The 15,265-nt window shown below is 33.2% G+C and overlaps 1 protein-coding gene across 1 annotated transcript in view; it reads right to left on the bottom strand.

The window, feature by feature from the left end:
- Nucleotides 1-813: 813 nt before the first annotated feature.
- Nucleotides 814-15,265, bottom strand: part of KLHL1 (kelch like family member 1) — a 325,875-nt gene continuing 311,423 nt past the window's right edge. Inside the window, exons 10-11 of the mRNA XM_028526633.2 lie at nt 7,621-7,792; nt 814-1,323 (exon numbers count right to left, since the gene is read on the bottom strand). Coding sequence (XP_028382434.1) covers nt 1,264-1,323; nt 7,621-7,792 — 232 coding nt within the window. The 3' untranslated portion in view covers nt 814-1,263. The remainder of the gene's footprint in view (nt 1,324-7,620; nt 7,793-15,265) is intronic.

The following is a 15,265-nucleotide window of genomic DNA, read 5'->3' as shown; positions in this document are numbered from 1 at the left end:
GTTAACTATTTCAAGTGAATGCTTACAGAAGAATATAATAATAAAGATTGAATTTGTTTAAGTATAGTCTTTAAATATTAGAGAAAATAAACATGTTTGGATGGAAATATATATTTCTTAAATTTTGAAAAAATCAAGCAATAAAAATTGCCTGTCTTTCTTGATTTAAAAAGATACACAGATAAAAGCAAATTTTCTATTATTTATTAACTGTATTTAAAATTTACATGGATCTATTAAGGACATTGTGTAATGTTTCCCATTAAACAATTACAAACATTTGACATAAAATACTGTGCATAGTGCATATCAATGTAACAAGTCTGAAAACGTGGACTGAAAATCTGAAGTCGGCCTTCATTTTAACAATGATCATTAACATCCCAAATGAATGGATCATAGATTTCAAAATTCTAAGTTTTTTTTTAAATAAAGAAAATTCTAAAAGACATTAACATGCAGTGGATATATATAACATTCAAAATAACTAGCTCCCATGCTTACACTGAACTCCATATAAGGCCAAGCCTATAACTGTACTGATATTTTGGCTCAGTGTTTTCAAAAAGCGAAGCACTGTGATAAGCCTAATGAAAAAATCCTTTGTGTTTGCCAGCTTCAGATTGCTAACATGATTGCAAAAAAAATGCAACCATTGCCTCTGGCGATATTTGCAGCTTTGATTATTAGCAGGACAGTTTGTCTTCTGAATGCATGAGACAAGCGTGGATCAGTTTTTTTAATTGCCCTTGTAGCTTAGGAAAATGAGGAAGCAATATGTTTGTTTTAATAAAACATCATTGTACCTACTGGTATGACCATATCTGATTAGGAAAATGGTAAACCAATCAGAATCTGTCAGATTGAAATATCATGTCTTCTACACTTGGCAACCTCTTAAATATTGCCACATATTATAAAACAATTGTAAATTATGAAATTATCCATGTCACAAATATCAGTCTCTTCTAATTGCTGAAGAAAAACAAGCCTTTGGTAACTAGTTATTGTATGCTACAATACAAAACAAATTACCAATAACCATTCCTAAATTAATACGTGGCCAAATATTGTTCCCATAGCAGTTTGATATTTTCTGGTTTTCTTTAATTCTGTTTGATCTTCTACCTCTTTTGACATCAGTTGGTAAATCTGCAGAAATCCATGTTCTTGAAGAGTTTTCATCTCAGGAAGTTCTCATTTTTGCCTTCTGATATAAAAATAACCACTCCGGCAAGTAGAATCTCTCCAAATAGAAACAAGTCAAGGCTGCTTGATGACTACTACACAGGCACCTGCTCTCCCGATATTCAAAGAAGCCATCTGTTGCAAAGATTAAACACAGAAAAAAGTTACTTCTCAGCCCTGGCTTCTGTAGCTCAGTGGATTGAACTCAGGCCTGTAAACCAAAAGGTTGCTGGTTCGAATCCCAGTCAGAGCACATGCCCGGTTTGTGGGCCAGATCCCCAGTAGGGGACATGTGAGACACAGCCACACATTGATGTTTCTCGTCCTTTCTATTTCCCTTCCCCTCTCTATTAAAAAAAGCTAAAAATAAATAAAATTTTTAAAAAAGAAAAAACTTACTTTTGTGGAAAAACATACAAATTGTAATATATTTAAAGCACTTCCATAAATGAAAATCATAAATATTTTTTTTATTTTTCAGTTTAGCCAACAATGGTACAACAAAAATGGAAACAATGAAAATGTCTTTACAAAAGAGAAATAATTTGTATATTAAAATTCTTAAAACCTGTAATCATTTATGAAATTTTAATAAAAGTTATAAAATATTTATTGTTTTTTGTGTAATAAAACTGCTATAGAATTTTCCAGAAAATATTTATTCTAGAATTTTCATGGACATACTTGTGAAGATATTTTATAGTGATAGGCTAGAATACATTGAGATGAAATAGCTATTATACTTACAGGAATCATTTCAAAGTAATTTCCCCTGATATACTAAATTGAATATGTTACTTATTCATTCTGAAGATAGGCATACAATGAACTAACTTCAATATTTTCTCATGAATAGGCCATAATTACAATTGGTATGGGGCTTATTTTAAGAATTCCACCTTATGACAGCCATTGAGATGAGAACTGACATTTTTTAAAATAATCATGAATATGAAATTGGCAGAAGTATATTAAAAACAATAACCATTACAAAGTTGTAATGAAAATTTATTCCATGGAGGTAAGCCAAAATGAAAATAATTTGAGCTTTTTCATATCAATGATTTTTATTACAGTTTTCTAAGAATAATTTATGTACACGAGAATTTCAGAGTAGACTAGAAATTGCTGGATATTATTTCAACCTGAAAAGAAAGTAAATAATATGTAAGAAATAAAATAGTGAAGAGTATAAAGACCTCAGATCACATACATTATCTTATTGATTGAGAAAGAGCATGGTCTTACTCTAGAAAAATGAAAATTATCACCATTATCTGCTAGTTCTTTAAATGTACTTATTGATTCATGCCACCCCCTCATAGATTAAAAAAAAAACTTGCTATGTGATATTTTTAATTATTTTTATTCAATACAGTATTTTTAAAAGCTCTTTTAATGTAACATTTCTTGTCTTTATGACAGTTAATTGCTCAAAATGAGAGGACAAAAGGGGCGTGTGAATATCATTAACAGTATATTGTATGTTAAGAATAATTTTTACAGGTCACTAAAGTCACCTTAATAATCTCATCATATATTGTTATCTTTGCATAACAGATGTGAGATGGAGTGTTAAGAGACAATATGTAAATCCCATAACATCATGTAAACAAACTGATAAGTGTCTGAAAAGTGCGCACACTTTCCATTGTCTCTCTCCTAGTTTCTAAGGATTTTCAAGTGTTGTTTGACATCATAGTCATCTAAAGAACTTTTACAAAATATGTGCTCAAGTCTTACCACTAAATAGGAATGGGATGAGTATTATGTAGTCATATTTTTTCAGTTTTCCCAAAATTCTCTGGTGTTCTTTTAATACTGAGAAATACTGTGCATCATTTTCCAACAAAGCAGAGAGTGAAGAGCTTCACTTTATATCTACATCTATATGTCTATACACATATACTTGCATTTATTAAAATTAATCTCTGCTCTACCTGGCTAGCGTAGATCAGTGGATTGAGCGCGGGCTGGGAACCAAAGTGTCCCAGGTTCGATTCCCAGCCAGGGTACATTCCTGGGTTGCAGGCCATAACCCCCAGCAACCACACATTGATGTTTTTCTCTCTCTATCTCCCTCCCTTCTCTCTCTAAAACAAACAAATAAATAAATAAATAAATAAAAACTTAAAAAAAAAGAAAAATAAAAATTCAGTAAAAAAAAAATTAATCTCTGCTCTTTTCCCCCCAAAATATGCTACTCTCATGTGCCTCCTATCTCACTGAATGATACCACTATGCTTAAAAGAAAAACCTAGAGCATGTTGGTGATCCTTAGTTGAACCTCCCTCAAACTTACATCTAAATACTCATCAGGTCTATTAGTATTTCTCCAAAAAAATTGTATTCTCCTTCCTACTGCCTTCAGCCTAATTCAGGTTACAATTTTACTCTGAATATGAATAGCATAAAAATATGACACTCCAAGATATTCCACTTTTACTGTTGTTTAATTTAAATTAAAGGTACTTGAGAGAGACGCAGTGCAGGAAGGAAACTCTTACCCTCTTTGGTTGCCCTGACATCAGGAGATAAATCTCCTGGGTGAAAGGTATGCACCTTGTGCCAAGAGGGTAGAAGACATCATTATCAATATAAACTCGAAATTTATGGCCACAATGCCATGCAAGCAAACCTGTTACTTCTTTACCAATTTACTACCCCAAGCCCAGATCCTTCTGTCTTGTCAACTTTTCACAAATTTATAGTTTCTGTGTCTAAATGGCATAAAAGCTTTTGTCTTTGGTAATTTTTTTGAATTTCATAGATTTGTGGGATTCCTGTAAATATAGATTTAAGTTTCTTTTCCTCTTGTTAATCTGTTCTATGTTAATTTAATTATTAGACAAGCCAAAGAACTTAGAAAGGAAGAGGGAAAATTTTTCCACCCTCGAATGGATTAATAAAATAATCTTAACATATTTCCTTGACTATAATCTTGTTTTCTCCTAATCATTTTTTATATCTTATAAAATGCAATTCTTTTAAAACACAATTCTGATTACTTACTTTTCCTGCTTAAAATTCTTTACTAACTCACCTTTAGTGTTATTATAAAGTCAAAATTCTGTAACATGGTTTTTGTCCATAGGTGATGCAGACTCTTGTTTCTCTCTCCGAATTCAATGCTCACTGCTTCATTTCTTGCCCAGTGAAACATGCCATGCATTCCCCTTCCTGTGGCTCCTTACAAATTCTGTTCCTTCACCCACTCCCCATATTTTCATCTGGTTAGCTGTAACTCATCTGTCAGCCCTTATTCTACATATCCTTTTCTGAAGGAAGGTTTCTGTACCCAACACATTTAGGTTCTATTAAAGTGCTAAGTATTTCCCTTACCACATAATTTATCATGCTATTTTAAATACTTGATATATTCTACATACATACATATATTGCAAATATTCAAGAGAGCCTTTCTTCTTTCTCCCATGGTCCAACTCAATCTATCTATCTATCTATCATCTATCTATCATCTATCAATCAATAGTACTGAATATGGATTGGATAGTTGTATTTTTGCAATTTGTATAAAATGTATGTTATATATATTAAAACATTACATATGTTCATATAATCTATATATATGCTGTATACAGATTATATATAAATACATATAAACATACATATACAATCTGTATACAGATTGTATATACAGATTGTATGATATGTATGTTTATATGTACTTATATAATCTACCTTGCTCTCCAAGCATATACCTTTCTTCCTTAGATGATAACCTGAAAATTTGGCCAAGGATCCAATTACAAAAAGCAGCTGGGAATGTAAATATCTCACCAGGCTTCTTTTGGAACTCATTCCCAGTATCTGACATATCTATTGTGTGCAAATGAACTAAATCCATGCACAACAGAGCAAACTGATTTACAACAGTAATTCTCAATTTATATCTGAAACATTCACATATCTCTTGCCCCATGTCAGCCTTCGGGGACACGACAGTAATGCTAGACTATCTGTGTTCCTTTGCTGCAGGTGGATGCAGCATGACAGCACTATGATCACATAACGTGAAAGGGTTATTTTATCCAGGCTGGGAGAAATTGAATAAAGCTCTTTTTCTTTTGTCTTGAAACACATATATATTTTTTCAAATCAAATGCAAGAAATAATCTCAATGTTAAATGATGAGGGCAAACTTACTTAAAACACATACATGCATGCATGTGTTCTCTGTAAAACTATCTAAGACATGAATCTGACGATTGCTCCCAATCAATTTCCATTGTTTCCAAAAGCTAGCTTGAGTAGTTTTCAAAATATACATCTTGAGTTTTCAATACAGTTTACTTGTTTATTATAATGTTTATCCATTTGGTAGTGCCAATAATAAATAAGCTACACAATTAATTTTGTCCATTTATAATAAAGGGAAAGTGACAGAAATTATTCAGCAAATACAATGATTTTTTCTATTGTCCTGGAATCCTGCAGATTATCCCAAGAATATCATGTGGGTCTCCTGACGGCCCCTCAAGGGTCTTAAAATGTAAACAATAAAAGCATATGGACGCAAAATCTTAAAGTAATGTAAGAGCTTTACCATCAATGTTTGTTATAGTAAAATAACATCATTATAAAACATTTTAAACACCACTTTGCTATTTGTAAGATATTACATTCTCCAAAAGAGAGTTATAAAATTCAGATGAGGGAAAGTGGTTTTTAGGAGTCTTTTACAGATTATTACAGCACATATTATTCTAGTTTCAACTTTAAAGGAATGATATGCATAATGGCTCATTATTATAAATATATAATAAAGACATCATACTATATCATATTTATGTCCACAAATTTCTTTTATTTAATGTTCATTTGTGAAAGCAGCACATTTAAAATACCATGAACTAGTATATTTCTTTAGCAAATCAACAATCATTAATTCATGCACTGCTCTCTTTGTAAACACTAAGGGCCCAGAAAAATAAGAATTTAAAACATATGCTCTAATATTTTAGTGTAATAGTTACCAGCTTCTTTTATATTTTCTGCTCTTTAAAAAGGAATGCTACTACTTTCACAATTAAAGTAAAACATAGAAAATCGCAGGACCTAGTTTTTCAAATATGTCCCTTTTTTTCCTTCTTTCATTCTACCTTCTCTCTTTCTTCTTAGTGAATTTTATCTATCCTCACTGGAGTTGAAGGATTTTCTCAGAGGGAAGAGTACGATTCATAAGGCCAAGTATCTTAGCTTGTCCATTAAGAATTTGGTTTTGTACTTAGATGCAGCTTTTCTAAATATTGTGTTTGAACATATGTCTAAACTGGGACAATCAAGGGAGTTATGTATCTTTTAAAATTAAGTATTTTTAAAAGAAATTTATTTCAAAATGTGTTTGAGGTTTTCAGATAAATTTTAGTCAAGTTCTGTTAGGAATATAAATTGATGAGGTTATTATTCTGCTTCAACTAAAGAAGGCTATGGAATTTCACTGTGCCCATTCATGGGAAGGGTTTCTTTGTAGTGTGTTTTGCTTTTAGTTTCTAATAAGGAAGCAAAAAAAAAAAAAAAAGAGAGAGAGAGATTGAAATACATGGAAAAAAAGGGAAAGAAAGGAGAAATTGAATATGAGGGTCCAAGTCTGAGAATATTATATCCATTCCTTTCACTATAGTTAAGTTGTTCTGCTCTACTTCTCCCCAACACTCATGCATACCAACAGAAATCCTCTAGCTATATGACTAGAATGGGAATGTTCTTGTATGATCCTGAGTCTCTAACTACAGGGTATATTCAAGAGCTAATACCTCAGCTAATATCAGCCAATCGTTTCACTCCATCTTCCACACCAAAGCAACTGTCCAGGGGTGAGTGCTTTATACATGAGAAACCATTACAGCCTTTTGCTATTTGTTTCTCACTTAACAGATAGTTCTTTTACTTTCTGTTTGTGGCTGTGACTACTGCTGCTTGGAGTTCCCGCCCCATGGAAAATTTCCCTGCAGCAGGTAAGACTAGATCTACACAGTCAAGCAAAAATGGGAGGCAGAGAGTTGACTTTTGTAGCTTTCCATCCTCTTATTCCACTTATCTCTGAAATCAAATATTCTAAAAGGAATAGGTTAGGGGTTTGTGAATCGATATATTCTACTTTAATTTTTTCTTTAGCTAGTGAAAAATCGGTTCCTGTTCCTTGTTACTACTTATATTAAAGTGGAAATCCCACTGAAACATGAATGTCAGTTTTTAATATAAATTTTATTAAAGTATAACATACATAAAAGCACACAAAAACATCTGATTTAATGAAATCTTAGAAAATGAACACAGTAGATGAAATCAATCACTTTGGGTCCAGAGTAATTTGACTAGCTACATAACTGTATGTACCCCTCTCTTCTAAAGAAAGCAAATGAAGGGTATTCTTATATTTGAACTAAATTATGCTGGCAACAATCTTACCTGTGTCCACTCATTAGTTTGTGGATCATAAGATTCCATGGTGTTGAGGTATGTCTGCCCGTCATAGCCACCAACGGCATATAATCTGTCACCAAGGAGACAAACTCCAACAGCATCTCTGGGCATACTCAAAGGAGCCACCATGGTCCATGTGTCTGTTTTGGGATCATATCTAAAATGTAAGGATAACAAGACATATTCTAATCATATTCAGTTTTCATCATATAAATTATGCCCTTTCAAAAGCATGCATGAAAGGCAAAACTAGTTTGTTCTAAAAGCTCATTTATTTGAGCAGGTACCTAAGAGGTAATATCCACAGTGTCTAGCTCTCTAAATTTTAAAGTATTTTAAAATATACCTAAATTCTTACATATACACATGAAGAGTCATTTAACAAAATGAATATAATGATTTCTTTCCATGAGGATGTCAGATACGTAAGTCACTATTTACCACAGTATAAGCAAAGTGTTGTGGTAATGAAGCAGAAGTAACTGTTGAAAATCTGGGAGAAGCACAGTGAAGATGGTGGCCAAGTAGGCAGAAGCTGAGTCTCTTGCTTACACCCCCAGCACAGATTTTTTAGCTGATCTTCTGACAAGTGGCCTGAACAACCAATGGGTTCTTAGCTGTTAATGAATTTTTGAAGCCAAGGAGTATTGAGGAAGCTTTGCACCATTTGGTAAGAAATTTTATAAGTTGAAGGGGAAATACCCTGTGCAAGGTGCTGGCAGCAAGGGGGAGAACAGAGGTAAGAAAATGCAGTTTAGTAGCTCCTGCTCCTCCTGGAGTGGTAGGCCCTATTCCCACACAGGGCCCCCCAACCCTAATCAGGAGAGACTTGGGAGGATATATGGAGTCTCGGAGACTCAGGCTGCACACACACAGCAAGCAGGACATCCATAGCTGCAATGCCAAATGGGAGGGTCTAAGAGAAGAATTCTATCTTTTAGAACTGTCAGAGGCACTGGCAGGCTGTGGCTAGCTCTGACTGTGAAAGACTCTTTGCCTTATGGGGAAGTCAAGTGAATGGAGAACTAGACGGCTGGCTCAGAGCTGCAGCGTGAGTGCCACATAGGGACTTTTTAAAAGAGGAGAGTGGAGGCATGGCTGAGCAGGGAACACACTTCTGTGCACAGCTGCCCTGCTAACAAAGAAGCCAGATTCAAAGCACAGTTCATGCCCACTGAACCTAGCTGGCCAGGAAGAGTAGAAGACTGCATGGTGAAGAGATTGCGGGGTCCCACCCAGCGGTGCTGGCAAGAGGAAGGCTGTGCACAGAATGGAAGGTTTGGGTCTGAGCTTCCTGCAAGAGCTGAGAGCTAGGAACTGGGCAAGCTAAAGTATTTCTTTCAGCCAGGCAGGACCACTGCACCTGCGGTGTACAAACCTCTGGGAAGGGGAAGGCATGCCCATCCCTCACCTGCAGGATTGCAAACTTCACAGAACAGTAAGGCCAGAGTCACCCCCTTGTTGGGCCACATTCACAGGGGAAAGAGAATTTCCAAAGGAGCCCTTTATGAATTTTTATCAGAAGCTATGTTGGCTCTTCCTTGGACCCTATTCCACTGAAAACAGCACAGAGGAGAGGTTAGAAATTGGCACAGCAACAGGTATTCAGGGCCCCACTGAACCTTGGCTCTTAGAGTTGCCATCAGCACAAAGCAGTGTTATTTCCTACATTTCACCTTGGTCTTCACGGTCAGAGTGTAAGTTCTGTATCAGGGACTCAATTAAAGTTTATAGCCCTCAGGCAAGAGAAGCATCAGTACATAAATGGTGGCTAAAATTGGCTGTGAAGTGAAAACTTGCTGAAGTTATATGGTAGTCACAGAACAAAAGTTAGTTGGTCATTGAAAAGCCTATGGAAGTTTTTAAGGTACCATTTATTTTCAAGCATGGTCATTTCTATAGCTTAAGGGTAAGAATCTTAAAATATTTAAAAGAAATTGCTTTAAATATAAAAACATTATTTGATAGCAAATAGAATTAAAAATGTCCATTTTTCTAAATTCATATAGGCAATATTCTTCTGGAAAGCAAATTAAAAAACAAGAAATGCTTTGTAGCCAGGTATGTTTTACTATAAAACAACACAAATAAGGAAACAAAGAAAGAAAAAAGGAAAAAAAATGAAACAGCTCTGAAAGAGTTTTTAGATTTCTCATAAATGAATTTACAATCTATAATTGAGTTGATCTTAGTAAATTATCTGTGAATTACAAGTGACAAGTTGTCAAAACAAATAATTTTGTTTTTTTCTGTAAATAAAACTGACATCTTACCAAGTATTGTGAGATTATCAGTTAAAATAACTTAATAATTAATATTAATTTCTATTTCTTCTTCAAAGCTATCTTGGGATTTAGGGTTGCTTCCATTTTTATCTAAATTATAAGACCAAGTTTTTCATGTATATACATTGAGGATCACAATCCACAAGTGTTTTTAATTTAATAAGGACTGCATTTTACCCATAAATCAATTTAGAGCAGAATTTGTGTTTTTTATAATTTTCAGTCTTCTAAGCCATAAAAAGGTCATTCCTCTCCATTTACTTAGGACTTTTTAAGCTTTTCTCAAAATGTTTTATTTTCTCTTTAGTGACATTGCATAAATATTGAGAAATTTATGGCTAGAGATTTTAAAACTATTTTAATAGTAGTTTTATGTGTTTATTTTGTCATTTATTGCTTACATGTAGAAATACAATTAACTGTATGTATTGACTAAGTATACAGCAACCTTAGCAATTCACTTATTAATTCAAATAATTTCTTTTTTTAAAGGTTTTATTTATTCATTTTTAGAGAGAGGAGAAGGGAGGGAGAAAGAGAGGGAGAGAAACATCAGTGAGTGGTTGCCTCTCACGTGGCCTCCACTGGGAACCTGGCCTGCAACCCAGGCATGTGCCCCAACTGGGAACAGAACTGGCATCCTTTGGTTCATAGCCCTCGCTCAATCCACTGAGCTACACCAGCCAGGGCTCAGATAATTTCTACTTAAATTCTAATTAAATTATCACTAGATATATGCCATGCAAATTTGAACACTGAAAGTTTTATTTATTCCTTTGTAATTATTATTTTTTTCCTTTTGTTGACTTATCATTGGCTAGTTACTCTATTAAAATGTTGAAGAACAGTGGTATCAGGAGTCATGTTTTTCCTCATTCTAATAAAAATTTCAAAACAAAGTATTTCAATATCTATCAATTTTTGTACTACTTTCTCTTCCAAATTTGGTGAGATTTTTTATTATAATGGGTGTTTATTTTTTATCTTTACTTTTGCATCTATTCAGATGTTTATTTTATTACCATGTTGAGTTACATTGGTTAACTTTTCTATATTAAATCAAACATATTTCTGCAATAAATTCAAATTTGTTGAGATATACTCTTTTTGATTTATATATAAGTCTGATTTGCTAATATATCTTTCAGATATTTGCATCCATGTTCTGAGAAGGTTAGCTGGCATTATTTTTCTTTCTCTTGTTTTTTCCTGTATAATATTTATATAGTTGTATTTTTTATAAATCTGTTCATTTCAGCTAACAATTCCAATAATGGTATAAACATATTCAAATAATCTCATTATACAGTCTACAGGATATACAGTGACCTACTTTTTATTTCTTATAAAGGTATTTTTTCTCTTTTTTTCTTGACAATTTAGTATGTAGTTTATTAATTTTATTGCAAATGTTCAGAGAAACACCTTGGGCTTCTTTTAAATTCTCTCTCTAACATGTTTTATTTTTCTGTGTTATTAATATGTTTTTATCATTATTTCACTACCATATTTCTTTTCTTTTTTGTTATAATTATTATAATTTCTTGAGATGGAAGCTGAAATTTTGGCATTTCAGCTTTTTAATTTGTTAAATACATGAAATTAGGTCTGTATATTTCTCTGTAAGAATTTTTTTAGCTACATTCCATAGAGTTTGGTATATCATATTTTCATTATCTTCAGTTCAAAATATTTCCTAATTTGAGCTATGTGTTATTTAGAAGCATATTGCCTAATTTCAAATAATTGAGTATTTTAAAAAATTATCTTTGTTATTTATTTCTGGGTAAATTCTACTTTGATCATAACATGTTCTATGAGATTCCAAGCTTTTGAAATTTGTTGGTGTTTATTTTATGACCAGAAATTGTAAATTTTGGTAAATATCCCATATTGCCGAAAAATATCATCTATAATGGTAATCAATACTGAACTACAATTACTTATTTTTTCCCCAAAAGTTATATGTAATAAACTAAAATGAGGAAAGAAAATCATTTCCATTTCAAGCATATGATTATCTACCCTAAAATTTAATTATTTGAATTATCTTAGAAGAAAGTTGGTTCTATAAACCATAAATATATGGAAGTTTACCATTTTCTTAATAACTTGTTTAATGGACCCAGCTTTTGCACTACCACAGATCTGCATGGCTTATCTGCCTTCATGGGCCTGGCTGGAGAAGCCTTAGGGATTCTTCACTCAGTATTATGATTAGTAGACCCGGATGTCTTTTGGTGCTCATGTTTCTACCCGCAAAATGGGCCCACAAGGTCGGTGAAACCTGTAAAAGGGGGTTGGCTGCAAATCACATCTGTGGGGCTGGTTTCCCTAAGGCTGAGAAAAGATTCAGGTCACATGATCTCATAAACTTCCCACAAGAAAAGAGTTGAAGGAAATAAGCATTTTTACATTATTTGCCAAATGATTGACTACATATATTCAAGAGTTAACTGATAAGAAGGAAAGCTGTAAGATGAAATATAGATGCAGATGTATCTGGTTTCAAGGTGAAAAATTGAAAATAACATAGTGTTAAAATAAATTTGGATTTGCTCATAAAAATAAAATAAAGTAAAATATAAACAATAATTATCGATTGCTACTTTGCTGGTTTCCAACTAATGAAGCAAGCCCCTTAGTGTAATGTCTTTGAGAAGTTCCGCTCCCTGCTCACTGTGACTAGCATATGGGTCACTGCACCTTCAGCAGGTATGATGCGAGAGGAGGTTTGATGAGTCATCACATTGGATGTTTATCATTTTTGTGCCACCTCTTCTTGGACTTACTCACCTTGTACCTCCATTTGATGGGATGTCCAAGCTACAAAGAGTCCAGTAGATGAGTACCATGGTGCTCTGGTTAAAGCCTTGGCTAAGCTCTCCAATGGTAGCAAACCCTGTCAGCTTTGTAAGGGGACCATCTTAAGTATTCCACACCTGCTGAGCTCCAAGATGGCTGCAGCATCAGGTAACAACATGTGGAGTAGAATAGCCTACCTGAGCCCAGGTAGCCCACAAACAATCAATGTATCTATCTTATCTATCTATTTTTCTATCTAATTTATCAATTTATCTATCTTGTCTGTCTTATCAATCAATTATCTATCTATCCATCTATCTAGTAATCTAAATAACTATCTGTTTACAGTATCTCTCAACAGGCTTTTCCTTGTGAGAACTGTAAGGCCTATTTTTCTTAGTGTCTGACTGATTTAATAAATGCCCATTGAGAGCTTGCTCGGTGCCAGAAATTGTGCCAAGTAGAGGAATATAGGCAAAAATGAGCTAATCTTGATGAGTATCAGGAAAAAGAAGATAGTTTAGTAAAAATTTAATGTAAAATAAATAATTTTTATTATAAGATTGAGAATTGGCACTGATACAAATTATTTTGCTTTCAGATAAAATCTGCATTGTAGAAAGTTGCCTCTGGCTACTCTAAAAGACTGGAGGAAGCAAGAGCAGATATCACAAAGGCAGGCGTAGGAGGTTCCTATTACCTTGACACCCCTCTCCTACTAGGCCTCAATACTGGGACGCAGAGTTGAGTAAAAGTGGTCCTGCTACATTATTATCCAGCAGTGGGATTGATGCATTTCAGCATATTTTCTGATCCATGATCTGGTTTCTAGTTTTGTTTGTGATCTTAAAATATTCTGATTTATTTGTCTTTTCCTTTCAATACCTTTTAAGCTCTATGTAGCACAGTGAAAAATACATGTGAAACAGTATTTATTGAATAAGCAAATGGATGAATGTGCTTTTCCTAATGGATTGCACTTTCTGAGCCTAAATTTGCTAGAACCTACATACAGCATATTTCAGATATTATTTTGTCCCTTAAGATGCCATCAGTACAGTGAGACTTGGCTACAAAATTAGTTCTCATTGTTTCATCAACTATTCTAAAGTACCTCTCTTATTACTTGTTTTGATTTGAAGTGCCAATGTTATTTGTGTTTAAAACAACCTGACTCTTCACATTTCTTCATAAATATTATATAACTACTTTAACACCACCATTATGTAACACTTTACATTTCTATAAGAATTATTATTACAATAAAACATGTCCATCTACCTATCTTAGCCATCTGCTTATCTTTAAAACACAGCATTGCACACTATTTCTTGCTCTTCTTAATAATTTGTTTGCCTATGATTATGTAATAAAAACATTCTATACATGATGTGTGCAAAATAATTCTATAGAGGTACCGTTATGTATCTTGATTTATTGATGATGTACATGTGAAATTATCAATTTGAATATATGTTATAGAAAGTACAAAATGCTATTAATCTCACATATACTATGAGCTCAAATAAGATCCATGGTAATGACGTGCGCTTCTGCATTACCTAAGCTGCTTATACCCACTGCACTCCAGTAATTTAAAATAGTTATGCTTATTTAAATCTAATTTTACACCATAAATGTATTTCTAGACTGAATTATTTATGTCTCTGTTCACAAACAACATTTCAATACATTATACAGTAAAGTTAGAAGAGAATATGCATATGAACTATCATTTCATTAGTAATACTTATATAAGGTATTCACGGTAAAAGTAGGAGTCTCATTATATTTATCTTCTCTGTCATTTCTCCAAGAATTTAGCCATGAAAAATGTAAATAAGCTGTCAGTCTACTAACAATATTTAAAAATAATGATTGCAAGTTTGAGATTCTAAAAGTATACAAGTAGAAATATAGTAAAATATGTTTCTGCATTTTATCCAAAAAGTAGCTTAAGTTTGAAAAGAACCTGTTCACTAAAAGTTAACTCTTGCCATTGGCCTTATCCTCAGTAAAAATAATCATATATCATTAAGAATTAATATTACAAAATAGTTTGCTACCTTTCTCCCACTTATAACCATGAGTATCAAGGATGTGTTTATTTTTTAATATCAAGTGAAAAATTGTTTTGGTCATCAGTGTAATCCACTAAATGTTTTGTTCTTCCAGGTATAATTCAGGATACTGTTTTCCCACCCTCATAATGCTTTCTGTGGCCATGTGCCTGTATATCATATCAAAGTCTGAATGAAAGAGAATTAAATTACTTGCAGGTGGAATTTTTAAGAACTAGATAACAATGTACTATTCCAGCTTTTTTTCCACTTTCTTCATGGAGAACAGTAGTGCTCATATTGTAGCTTATCTGTCATCTTGGGTTTCCTGGTAGTGATATCATGGAATTGTCATGGACATGGAGAAGGGTATAGGAGGGTAAATGGTGAAGGGTAGAGACTTGACTTGGATAGTGAACACACGATATAATGTTCAGATGATATGTTTTGGAATTGTATATCAGAAACATCTATAATTTT

Source organism: Phyllostomus discolor, chromosome 11 (genome assembly GCF_004126475.2).
Source record: "Phyllostomus discolor isolate MPI-MPIP mPhyDis1 chromosome 11, mPhyDis1.pri.v3, whole genome shotgun sequence".
Taxonomy (NCBI): domain Eukaryota; kingdom Metazoa; phylum Chordata; class Mammalia; order Chiroptera; family Phyllostomidae; genus Phyllostomus; species Phyllostomus discolor.
Note: the sequence above shows the minus strand (reverse complement) of the source record. Positions and strands in the feature narration are given on the sequence as shown.